This window comes from Camelus ferus, chromosome 24, assembly GCF_009834535.1.
Source record: "Camelus ferus isolate YT-003-E chromosome 24, BCGSAC_Cfer_1.0, whole genome shotgun sequence".
Taxonomy (NCBI): domain Eukaryota; kingdom Metazoa; phylum Chordata; class Mammalia; order Artiodactyla; family Camelidae; genus Camelus; species Camelus ferus.
The window spans coordinates 8,220,014-8,233,826 of NC_045719.1; the positions used below are offsets into that span (position 1 = coordinate 8,220,014).

Here is a 13,813-nt window from a genome sequence, read left to right on the forward strand (position 1 = left end):
TCTTTGATGAAAGAGCAGCAGCAATACAATGGAGAAAAGACAGACTTTTCAACAAATGGTGCTGTAACAACTAGATGTCCACAAGGGGGATAAAAAAAGATTTAAACACAGACCTTACACCCTTCACAAAAATTAACTCAAAATGGACCATAGACCTAAATGTAAAATGCGAAACTATAAAAACAAAACAAACAAACAAAAACTCCTAGAAGATAATGAAGGAAAAAATCCAGATGACCTTGGGTATGGTAATGACTCTTCTTTTGGGGGTGAGGGGTAATTGGGCTTATTTATGTATGTATTTTAGTAGAACCAGGACCTTGTGTATGCTAAGTATATCTGCTCTACCAATGAGCAATAACCTCTCCCCTTGGCAATGACTTTTTAGACACAACACCAAAAACACAATCCATAAAAGCAAGAATTGATAAGATGGACTTCATTAAACTTAAAATGAAGAACTTCTGCAAGAGACACTGTCAAGAGAATGAGAAAACAAAGCTCACAATGGAAGATATTTACAAAAGATCTATCTGATAGAGGGCTGTTATCCAAAATATACAAAGAATTCTTAAAACTTAGTAAGAAAACGAAAACCCTGTTTAAAAAATGGGCCAAAGACCTGAACAAATGCCTCACTAAGAAGATACACAGGTGGCAAAAAAGCATATGAAAAGATGCTCCAGATCCTGCCACCAGAGAAATGCAAATTAAAACAGTAAGATACAGAACACAACAATTAGAATGGCCAAAACACTGACAAAAGCAAATGCTGGTAAGAATGTGGAGCAACAGGAGATCTTTCATTGCTGGTGAGAATGCAAAATGGTACTGCCACTTTGGAAAATATTTTAGCAGCTTCTTACAAAACTAGACATACTCCTACCACACGACTCAGCATTCTTACTCCTCTGTATTTACAAAAAGGAGTTGAAAACGTATGTCCACAAAAACAAAAACAAACAAACCAAAAAAACCCTGCACATGGACATTTATAGCAGCTTTATTCACAACTGCCAAAACTTGCAAGCAACCAAGTAGGTGAATGGGTATTAAACTATGATACATCAGCATAATGAAATATTATTCATCACTAAAAAGAAATGAGCTATCAAGCCATGAAAAGAGAGTAACTTTATATAAATACATATTACTAAGCAAAACTCAATGTGAAAAGCCTACATACTATATGATTCCAACTATATGGCCTTCTGGAAAAAGCCAAACTTTGGAAATAGTTAAAAATGATCAGTGGTTCCCAAGGGGTGGGGTTAGGGAAGGATAAAAAGATGGAGAACAGAGAATTTTTAGGGCAATGTAATTATTCTGCATGATATTAGTGGATACATGTCATTCTACATTTTTCAAAACCATTGAATGTACAACACCAAGAGTGAACCCTAATATAAAGTACGGACTTTGGGTGATCATGACGTCTCAACGTAAGTCCATCACTCTGGTATCACTCTGGTATGCAATGTTAAGCACATGTGGGGGTAGGAGTATACAGGAAGGAACTCTGTATACTTTCAGCTCGATCTCACTATAAACCTAAAACTGCTCTAAAAAATAAAGTCTGTTTTAAAAATGTAGTAAGACCACGGACAGAAACAGAAAATTGTAATTCAAGATCAAGAGGGGAAAAGTCAATACAAACGGGCCCAGTGTGACCCAAATGTTTGAATTAGCAGAAGAGAACTTTAAAATTGCTATTATAAGTATGCTAAAGATTTTAAAGGACAAGACAAACTATATGAAAGAATTTCACGAGAGAAACACTCTCAAAGACATAAATCCTGTGACAGAAAGATTAGAAGTATCATTTTCATATATATAAAGAAAAATGTATCTGGCAAAAAACTTTAAATACAATTGAAGAAAAACCACTGGTATAAAATGACTTATAATAACCTCTTACATCTTGGTGAGAAAAAGAGTTAAAATTACTTTAACTATTTTTCTAAATGAAGAAGAAACCATTTTAGCACCTAAATTCAGTCAGATATGTAACTTAATATGCAAACCTAGCACAATAAACCTCTAACTGCCACAGTGAATTCAAATTTGGGCTGCTTTACATATTTTGAAGCACATTACTATTAACTTTATTTTCTAACTTACAAATAATATGTTGCATGTCCTCAAAAGATATTTATACTATTAATTCCCAATGATTTAAAACCAACAAACATCAGAGTTGCCAAAACCCAGAGAAATCTTCTGATTTAATCTCATTTTTAAATGATAAAACTGACACTCACCACTACTGTTCGGTGGCTTCAAATCAAAATCTGTTCTTTAATACAATGTATTTGTTGAGTCCCTACTACTCATTGGCAGGTGTTCTTTAGCATGATAAAGAGACTATCAAGGACTCTTCTTTGACGAAGTTTCTACTCCTGTGGTGAATATACACGAACTTTCAGAGTGTGATAAACTAAAGGAAATAAAACTGAAACAGACAGAAGAGCGACAGGGGGAGCTGTTTTGCACTGGGTGGTCAGGGAGGGTGTGTCTTTGAGACTGTTAGATGTGAAAGAGGAGAGCCAGTGTGTGAAGATCTGAGAGGATACTCTATGAAAAAGTAAAATAAGTACAGATACACCAAGAATGGAATGTGGTTGGAGTGGTTTAAGAATAGAAGGAGGAGCTATGTGAGTGGAGAACAGCAAGTAAGGGGAAGAGTGTAAGGTGACGAGATGAGAGACACTGGATGTGTTAAGTACTCTGTATTTTATTGTGTGTGTGATTAAGAAATCACTGGAGAATTTTTTTCAAAAAAGGAAGGGTATAATCCAGTTTAAGTTTTTAAAAGACTACTGCAGACACTATGGAGGACTCCATGGAAACAAAAATGAAAGTCAGAAGACCAGTTAGAAAAGCATTACACAAATGGTTCAGGAAAAAAAAAAAGACAGCAGCTCAGTTCAAAGCGGTAGCAGTGGACACGACAAAAGTGGATCTGGAACCTACTTTGAAGATGAGATTTACTTATGGATTGAGTATAGACGTGCAGTAAAAAGAAAACTTAAGGACTGTTCTTAAGTTTTCAGTTTGTGGAAATGAGTAGATGGCGGTGCCATCTCTAAAACAGTGAAAAGCAGAGGAAGAACAGATTGGAGTTTTTATTTGCCACTGGATATGTTACAGGTTCTCCCTCCCCAGAGTATGCGAACGCTTTTTAAAAATGTAAAATTTTGTTGCATGTTACATTCATTCTAAAGGCATTCTTTATCCAATATATGGCCCCCTCATCCCAAAGGAAAATTATTTTCTGACTAAGATTTGGAAGTGCTGGTGCCACCCTCCATTTACATACCACAATATTCTAAGTCTTTAAGACACAATGAAATAGAAAAACTAAAAATCAGGGTCAGGGAAGAGAAATAAAAACGTGGATGCTTAAAAAATTTTTGATAATTTTTATGTAACAAATTACTACCTGTTTCTAAAGACTACATCTCAACTTTCAACACAGGGTATTACAGCCTTACCTTTAAGCAGGGAAACTCAGATCATATTCTCTGACCTGGCTCCCTGAGTATCCCCACAAATGTATCTGCGCCCTGTTCCCCAGTGATGTCAGAGTATAGTTCTAACAGCCAAGGCTACTTTACTTCAGATTCCTTTTCCATTCCCAAGACTTAAAAATCTCTATTCCTGCTCTACACACAGTTTCTTCTTTTGTCTAATTATCATCAAAAGGAATATAGAAAAAGTACACAGAGGTAAATTTACTTGTATTCAAATTTCACATAAAAGAAATTAAAGGTTACTGGATCACAGTTTCCTGGACTCAGCTTTCTGTAGAGCAGCACTGTCCAACTGAACTCTCTGTGACAACAGAAATACTCTATGTTGACACTAATACACAGCCTCCAGAAACATGTGACTACTGAGCACTGGCTAGTGTGGCTGAGGAACAGCATTTTTAATTTTATGCGGTGTAGTGCCACCAAACTGCATAGTGCAGCTCTACAGCCAATCAGCTTTCTGTCAAATCCTTCTTCAAAGTTTTTCTTGTCATCAATTTCCTCCCCCCATTTCCACCAACGCCTTAGTAACTCGGCACTACACAACCCTGTGCATATACTACTCTCCCTATATGCCACTAAAATAGTTCTCTCCCTACATGCCACCAAAATATTATTTCAATATTAAACTATCGTTCACAATGCTCACAATTCTCCAACATCTAAAAGAACTGAAAGAATAAAGTCCAAACAGCATTCAAAATCAAAATATCACAATCCAACCTGATGTATTACTTTCTAGTCTTACTACCTACCAAACTCTGATTCAGTAAAAAAAGATCTACTCATTATTCCCCACAAAGATGTTAAGCTTCCTCATGCTTTAGTTATACTACACTATTAATCATAGTGACCACCTCTGTCCATTTTCAAAAGTCAAATCTTCATTCTTTCTCATACATGAAAACAAACCTCTCTTCTGATCACTGCTCTACCAAAGTAATTATCACTTCTAAATTGCAAATCTAAACTGATAATTTAGTTAATATTGACTTACTACTTTAATCGTTACTTAAATCTTTTATTGCTAACTTTTCATTTCTTTTAGGCTTTGTTCCTAAACTTGAAGGCGAGAGCATATCAAATACCCTGAGAGTAAGACCCTCCACAGAGCATTTAGTCTGATGTTCATTAGTTCAAAGGCAATAAGGAAGAGCAGACATAAAAAGGATTACGTTATGAGTTTCTCTGCAAAGAATCCAAACATTATTCCTCTTCTGCATTACTCAAAGCTAAAAACACAGCTGAGTTCTGGATAGGTTCCTAGCCTGACAACATGGCTCAACACTCTTGGGGAAATTTTTCCTGCTTTCTCTTCACAACTTTAGGAAAACAGTTCATGAAGGGAAACTGAAGTGTACGTAGGTCTAAACCAGAATCCAGGCTCCCCCTGAAGCCTTAAGAGGCTCCTTCCTAAAAGTTTCTAAAAAGTCAGATAAAATACATTTCCTCAAATGGTGTCAAGGAGGCACATGGAATACAGTGAGGAATAGAGAGAGCACCATCACTCTTTCTCCTACCCGAAACCGAAGAGGATAAGGAAAACAAAAAATACTTGCCAACCGAAAACAGGCTTTGTAGGCATCAATTTCTACTATGACTATATAAATTACATATTATTGTAATCTCTCGAAAACAAGACTTCAGCAATTTTTACCATGTCTAAGGGAAAATTTTTAAACCCAAAATCCAGGGCTGTGATCACAGCAGAACATCTTTAATATAGGTACGTTTTTATCCTCTCTTCATACACTAGAAAAGAATGCTACAATGTTTTGGAGGAGTTTCTACGTCTGAAAACAGCAAAAAATAAGAATATTAACCTTAATGTTAGCATAAGATGGCCAACTGCTAAACTCAATTCCTTCTCTTGAGCTTATTTCAAAAGTAAATAAAATAACCCATAGCTCTGTCCCATCAAGGAGGGTGAGGGTGGGGGACTGGGGCAGAAATCAATCTGCCCCCAAGTTGCTATATTGCTTTGAAGTTTTGCAAAAGCCAGAATTTGTTGAGAAGGTGATGACTCCACCTTGCTCCATAAACTAATTTCCTCTGGTACTGTGGAAGAACAGAGTACATTATTTCCTGGTTGATTTCTTTACTGTTTGTGTCAGAAATTAAGAACTTCCCTTAAGATAAAGAATTAAGCCTTTTAAACCTACTTTTTATAATTTTAGGAAACTGATCACAGAAAATAAAATAATGCAAATTGAACAGAATACATTTAAACTAACTTCTACCAGATTCACACATTCAATAAAATAAACTGAAATATTTTTTCCCCAGAAATATTCTGCAATTTAGCTACCCGATAGAACTATTTTTCTTTTCTAGTTGTAAGGATATTAATCCAGTCAAATTGGGAAAGTACAAATTTCAAATAGCAAATCAATATCTAACTACAGATACTCTAAGTCTACACACCTTATATTCCACTTTGTTAAGTGGCAGGAGGCTGTGTGTGTGTGTGTGTGTGAAAAAGCAGATGAAAAAAGGAATAGAAAGAATCACCACAGAAGGGAACCAAAAAAAGAAAACCCCACCTATCTTGGGAAGAAGTAACTGGATAAACAAAACAGTGACTATGAACCCTTCAACCAAAAGTAAGGATACAAATTTAACTAAAGCCAATAAAGATCTTTAAATAATTCAACATCTGTGTCTATATGAAATGAATTGGTGATCTCAGTTCAGCTATCCTGGAGGTCTTATTAATGTGAGTGTACAGTACTGAAGGTAACATGTGTAAAATAAAAATAAATTCCATTTCAGATATGGGTAAACAGCAATTCAATTAAATTACTATTTTCACAAGATCTCTGAAATGGTTCAAAACTATTTAAAACTTTGCTATTTCCAAAAACAAGTATTAAATAATACCCACTATGCCTCAAATGCACATACATTAAAAAACATACACTAAAACATATTTACTTTGTGGGATTTTTTTTTCTTTTAGTGTACTACAAATTCTGAGGTTTTAACCTTCAAGAATTTTTCTCTTAATTTTATTAAGAAAAACTCTCATGTTAGCAAAAAGGTAAAAGAAACTCTAAAACCATCTATTTGGTATTTTATATATATATAGATTATATATATATGTGTGTGTGTGTGTGTGTGTATATATATATCTCACTATCAATTCCCAAATAAAAAGTTGTGCCAACCTATACTGAATATTAAACAGGCTGATCAACAGTTATTATTAAAATCAAATAAAAATTTAAAAATACTTAAGTTGAATAGCATTACTTATTAAAAGAGATATAATGATTCTTTAAAAATACAGCAAATTAAAAATCCCACAACATACACCAGCTAGAACAGATTTGCTGGTTTTTATGTTTGGCTCGTCTTAAAATAAGCCAGTATATATACTACAAGGGCTTTGTATATATTACCATTCCTAAAGACAAAAATTTTTCAATGACTTAAATTTGGCAATTCATCTCTGATTATCTGATTCTGCCATTTTAGAAGTCATGAATTCCACTTACCACATATTTTACAGCACTTATAAACTGGTTGTGGAAGAGCAGATGCTGTGTTTCATCTTCTGGATTTGAAGCTGTGTAAAGCATGCCACAAACATTACAGGAAACTGCTCCAAATCTTTTTTGTCCTGCATCCTATTTATAAAAAACAAAAAGTTTTTTTCCTCTCAGAAGAATAATTCCAGGACATAAGCCTCTAAAGCTATAATGTGAACACAAAGTGCAAAGTGTTTAAAATAACATTCAATGTTGATTACAAAAACTAAGATTTTTATCTTTGAAATCTGTGTGTAATGTTATCAAGAACTGTTTTCCATTTTAGTAATCATGCACTCCACAGTTGAAAGGAACTGAGAAATACTTTTAACACTACAACCTTAGTTCTAAAGCCCCAAATAGCAAATACTCCATAAATGAGAACTAGGATGTATTTTCTATCTGCAATAATTATCCTGCTAAAGTTCAGAAGAAATGTTTCATAGACTTCTTTTGTTTAACGTCTTAAGTCTTTTCTCTTCTTTTGCTCTAGATATATTAAAAGATTATTCTGAAGTTACAAGGAACTTTTGAGAAAAGGTAAAATTAAATATTTTCTACTTTCTTCGTATCAAATAAGTATGAAAGACTGACTATAATCATCTATATTTCAGTAATTCAAACTTATGCTGTAGAACAGTAATTGTTTACAAAATGTTTTCTACTCTTGTCCTTAAAAAGAAAAATCACAGCAATGTGATCTAACTTTAATACATTAACTAAAAAGGATAATCCCTTTATTCTTTATGCTCTAAAACTGTGCAATTTCAACTAATTACTGAAAACAAATGGATCTAGATAATAACTAGATAGCTCTAGTGTATTAGAGCTAGGGTCAAAAAGTAAAGAGAAATCAAATGGTAAATAAAGGACTGTATAAAAAACCAACAGGAAGTTCATTCTGAAGAATTCAAACTATTGACAAAATGTTACCTAAAATTTCAGGGACTTTTAAAAAAGTGTTTTAAATTGTGGTTAAAACATATAATATTTACCATCTTAACCATTTTTAAGAGTACAGTTCAGTAGTACTAAGTACACTCGCACTTGTGCAACCAATCTCCAGAATTATTTTTATTTTGCAAAACTGAATCTCTATACCCATTAAACAATAGCTCCCCAATCCATTTTCTTCCTCAGTTCCTGGAAACCACCATTCTTTCTAATTCTATGAATGTGACTACTCTAGGTAACTTACATAAGTAGAATCATACAGTACTTCTCTTTTTGTGTCTGACTTATTTCACCTAGCACAATGTCCTCAAGGTTCAACCACATTATGGCATGCTTTTTAAGGCTGAATAATATTCCATGGTATACATACACATTTTGTTTAGCCATTCATCCACCGATGGACACTTTAGTTGCTTCCACCTATTGGTTATTGTGAGTAACGAACATAGGTATACAAATATCTCTTCAAGAAGGCAGTTTTTATAGTAATGAGTATCTACCTCAAATTTCCTCACTGGTAAATGGTAGTGCCTATCTCATACTCTTTTATGAGGCTTAATTCAGGTAATATGAGTGGAGCAAATGAAACAATGCTTTCAAAAGTATTACTGCTTTCATGATCATTAATATCATCATCATCATCAACTCCCGACCAGCACTACTACGAGAAATGTGATGCATAAAGGTAATTTTAAGTTTTCTAGTAGCTACGTTAAAGATGGCAAAGCAGGGCGATGGGTATAGCTCAGTGGTAGATCACATGCTTAGCATGCATGAGGTCCTGGGTTCAATCCTCAGTACCTCCACTTTAAAAAAAAAAAAAGAATGCAAACAGGTAAAATTAATTTTAATAATATATTTTATTTAAGAAAATATCTCAATATTATAATTTCAACATGTATTAAGTATTTTTTTTAAATAGTGAGATACTTTACATGCTTTTTTGTACTAGTCTTTGAAATGCAGTATGTATGTTTACACTTAGAGCATAGCTCAACTCTGATGAGCCACATTCCAAGTGCTCAACAGTCATGTGTGGCTACCATATTGGACAATGCAGCACCAGCCTCTACTTGTCTCATCCTGATTCACTATCATCCTGATTCACTATCATACTGATGTGACAACAGAAACATTAGGTTTGATTAAACAACTTTTTCCCTCACTATAATCTATCTCAAAAATTTCTAGACAATTCTTACAAAGGTATTCTCCCCTAAAGTTAGAATCAATTATCCAATCCCAAAAAATCTGATTATGTGGGCTAGACCTACATTAAATGTTCCTATTATTTTGGGTCCCATCATTTTTTTATATTGTGCTCAGTCATTCAAATTAGATTTTTAATCAGTCACAGTATCTCCCTCTCTTTTCCACCTTGCCAACAAATTGCAGAGTACTTACGTTCTATTTCTACTGGCATATCTTCCTGTAAAATGTACTTTAAAATTAAAATGTACATTAAAATACAGATATTTTAAATCATCTAATTTATTAAGCTCCATGTTATTTTAATATTTAAATCAACTACTAATAGAAGGTAGTGATCAAATGACACATTTAAGAAAGTAACAAATATGAAATGAAGTATCATTCTGTTGTAAGTAAAACTACAAGTATGGAGATTTGAATTTTTATTATTTGCTACAAGGATGGAATCACTAGGGGGGACGGTGGCTGTAATGATACCAGGAGTATTTCCATAGTGAAGACTTATGGTAACAAAAGCTCTTTGGAAAAAAAAGTGAATTTATTCTTTGACAACATGCATAAATAAGATGCTTACAATAGCATTCCACTAAAAAGGTCATGTTGTATACTTACTATGATCAACTGTTTTTCATCAGCTTTCTCTGACTCTTTTAGTTTCAAGTCTTTTGGAATTGTTATCTCCAAATGCGAATCACACTTATGCCAAGAATGATTTGGTGGTGTCGCCCTTAAAAAACAAACAACAACAAAAGTAGCTATTGAATGTTACAGTTCCACATCACTTCAAATCACTGGTAGGAAAAAAAATAACTTATTTTCTATACAACACTGACAAATTTCAACTCCAAGGAGGGGAAAAATAACCTTTTAAAACCAGAAGGGGGAAACCCAAAGAAATTACTAATTTTCAACAAATTAAAAATTGAGGTGGAAGGGTATAGCTCAAGTGGTAGAGTGCATGCTTAGCATGCATGAGGTCCTGGATTCAATCCCCAGAACCTCCACTAAAAACAAATAAATAAACCTAATTACCTCCCTCCCGTACCAAAAAAAAAAGAGAAGCACCTACTATAGTACGAGTAAATTTTACATTTTATAGTTCTAGCAATTTGAGTCACTACAGTTTGTCCTAAATACTGTTTTCAGTAATCAGTAAAGCCAAACAAGTCATATTTTATTTAATTCTGAAATAAAAGAAAGAAAAACGGTTTTAATCTACTGAAAACACTTTTACATGTTGCTAATATTCATATCATGAGGGTTTTGGGAAAAGTGGCATTCTCAAACACTGTTGTAGAGAATATAAAGACACAAACCCTTTGGAGAGAAATTTGGCTAAGTAGGTTAAGCCCTAGAGTTATGAATTTATCCTATATATAGTCACATAAGTGGACAAAGATGTATGTGTTTATTTCAGGATTTTTTTTTTTGATAGAAACAAACCAGAAACAACCAAAGTGTCTATGAAGTAGAGAACTGTAATATAAACAATGGAATACTCACACAATGAAATCTAATGCAGACTTCAAAAGAATGAGGAACGAAGGTAGAAAAGATGCCCATAACACATTAGGTAAGAAAAATAAAAACTACCAAACAGTATGTATAGGCACAGAAAAAAGGATAATGAAAAGAGAATTTGTGAGTACCACTGTCTTTCCACATGAAAAAGTGACGGTTACTAGCACAACCTTTCAGGTAAAAATCCCCCAAACTCAAAACTTACAGGTATAAAAACCTTAAGTTCTCATATTTGCACTTATATTAAACTAATACCTTACCTGTTATCACTGATCTTAGATGTTTGATTATTGATTATACTGTGCTGTTTGGGAGCTGAACCTGTAATTTAATCAAAAGATGGTTTATGTACTCAGCTTTGCGCTAGTTCTCCATCTAATGGTCCAAGATTACCTTAAAGAAAGAAACTCAATACACTAAACACTTTATTTTTAATAAACACCATTTGATAAAATTAGAGCCCCTTTCCTAGAAATTACTCTTCAGAGGCAAAAAAAAAAAAAAAAAAAAGGCTCCACAGAGCCACAAACAGATCTAACAGAAAATGCTTGTTTAAAAAAAACCAAAGTCTGGAATTTTAATCACATTAATAATCAAATAATGCAATTATCAATTTATTTTCTAACAAATAAATGTATGTCTCATATTCATATTATACTTACCTTCCCCCACTAAGAGAAAAGGTTAAATGATATGCAATGGAAGCAATTATCTGAACTCAGTATTTTGCTCCAAGTATATCTTTCCTTTAGCAGACAGAAACAATAGGAATTAGGAATTTCTTTTCTTTATCTCCTAGTGTTTCATCTGATATAGGTGAACAAATCCCCATCCAACAGTTCAAATGATATACTGTCCAAAATTTTTCATAAGGTTACAAAAATAAAGTTTTTTTTATGATACAAGCAGACAAATTACAGCACATGATTAAATCCTTCAGTCAACACAGAATAAGTAAGATGGCAAATTGAGTAACTAAGAGTTAAAGACAAGAATCTGAAGTAGTAAAGCACAGCCATTTATACCTGAGAAATAAACTGCTACCACTAATTCAAGCAATTTATTAAGTAACAGTTCTCCAGAAAGTTAAGCCCAACAAACAAACGATTTTAAAAAAACAACTTTTGGTAGGGAGTAAAAGAATCATGCTTAAGTACTTTAAAGCCAATCAAAAGAAGCAATTTTCTCCCCCAAAGAATGGTGATAATCACACATTGGAAAAACATAAGCAATGGTTAAAAGAAGGATTTAACAAGCTTATTCTGTAGTGGAATAGTCTCCTTACATACTGACAAAAATTATCTTTGACCACTGTGAAATCCAAATAATATTTTCAAAGTATTACCTGGAAATTTACTCTCCCCTGTATCAACTTTTGCTTGATTAAGCAGAGTTGAAACAGTAGTGGTATTTTCCAATGGATTGTTTTCAAGCTTAGATTCCAAACACAGGCTGCAATCCTAAGCACATATAATTCAAAATGTTAATACTTGCTTTTTGTATCAACTTTGGATCTTATCCCAATACACTTTCAGTGAATTTTAGCAATATACTAAGAAAATTTAAGAGAACACTTTATATATGGAGTAATTCACATAAATACGCTTTAGAACTCTCTTCATGATCTCCCCACAGACTACCGCCTCAGCATCAACTCCTATTACTCCCCTTAGTGACAGACTGAAAAGTTCACCTCTCCCCTGGGTATATTCTATATCTGCATGGCTCTATACCTTTTCTGAGTTTCACCTACCTAAACCTGCACTATCCCATGTAATAGCCACTACAACATCTCATTACAGAGCACTTAAAATGTGGTTAGTACAACTGATTTGAGATTTATTGTAAATGTAAATCACCAGATTTTAAGGTACTAGTACCAAAAAAAAAGTGAAAAATCTCATTATTAAAATTCACAGCATGCTGAATAACAGTATTTTATATCATAAGTTAAATAAAATATATTAATTTTACCATTTTTTTCTTTTTTAATGTGACTACTAAAGATTTCTAAACAACTTATGTGGCTCACATTATACTTCTACTGGATAGTGCTGTTTAGAACACCTTACCCCATATATAAACTCAAGTCACTACTTAAATATTAACCCCTTCCATGAAGCCTCCTCCAAGTTTTCCCATTCCCTTCCCCCAAATTTGGAGTAATCGTCCATCTACTTCATCTCTACATCTTTTATGCCCTTATCACTTCCTATTTTGAATTAGTTTCTGAACTTAATTAGTTTTTGAATTGTTTTAAACTCATCTCTCATAACTCTTAAGAGGAAAGGCCATTACTGTATTTATTTTTGTATTCCCAAGTGCCCCTAAATCAGAACCCTGTCAAATCAAACACTCAGTAACTATCAAAAGAAAATACTACAAATTCTATCAGCATTAGCTATCTCAGGGAAATGGAAATGAGGAAGTAAACAATTAACTTTCTGTGTGTATCTGTATTGTGAGTGTTACAAAGAACATGTAACATTTTTAAACATTACATTTTTGAAAAAATGAACTCTTCTGTCATTAAAAAGCAGAAAATTAAAAACAATAACAGTGACGTATTACTTATTAATCTCCATTAGGAAGTTAGTAAATTACTAGTTTAAAAAAATCATGAAGTAATTGAGCTTTAAAATTCATAAAATCCAAGTAACTTAAATTCAGCCCAAAGAATTCATAGAAGGCCTAACAGATACTTAGTTTTAACAACCATCATCATTATTCAGTACTGCTGAGACTCACATATATAATTAAAAAAGCAAAATTACAGGTAGCCACAGAAAATGTTTTCAAATGATGTAAGGTTGGTTTTTATACTCTTCTACCTCTCCAAGTATAAATCCAGCTAGACTCTGAAATCTGGCCAATCTCAGTTTAAATCCTGACTCCATCACTTAAAAGTGTTATTCATGTAAGTTACTTAAATGTTACTCAACTAAATTACCTCACTGTTCTCACCTTTAATATGTGGATAATAGAACTCCACAGTGTAGCTGTGGAGACAATTATATGAAGCTCTCCTTTGCCTAAGAGGCAGTGTTCATCAAACAAAAGTTA

General features: G+C 33.4%; 1 protein-coding gene across 3 annotated transcripts in view; it reads right to left on the reverse strand.

Annotated features, from left to right (window-relative positions):
- ESCO1 (establishment of sister chromatid cohesion N-acetyltransferase 1) overlaps positions 1-13,813 on the reverse strand; it is a 40,444-nt gene that overhangs the window by 23,096 nt on the left and 3,535 nt on the right. For all 3 annotated transcript variants that reach the window (XM_032467444.1, XM_032467443.1, XM_006191772.3), the window contains exons 2-5: positions 12,096-12,210; positions 11,011-11,071; positions 9,842-9,956; positions 7,031-7,162 (exon numbers count right to left, since the gene is read on the reverse strand). In XM_032467444.1, coding sequence (XP_032323335.1) covers positions 7,031-7,162; positions 9,842-9,956; positions 11,011-11,071; positions 12,096-12,210 — 423 coding nt within the window. The remainder of the gene's footprint in view (positions 1-7,030; positions 7,163-9,841; positions 9,957-11,010; positions 11,072-12,095; positions 12,211-13,813) is intronic.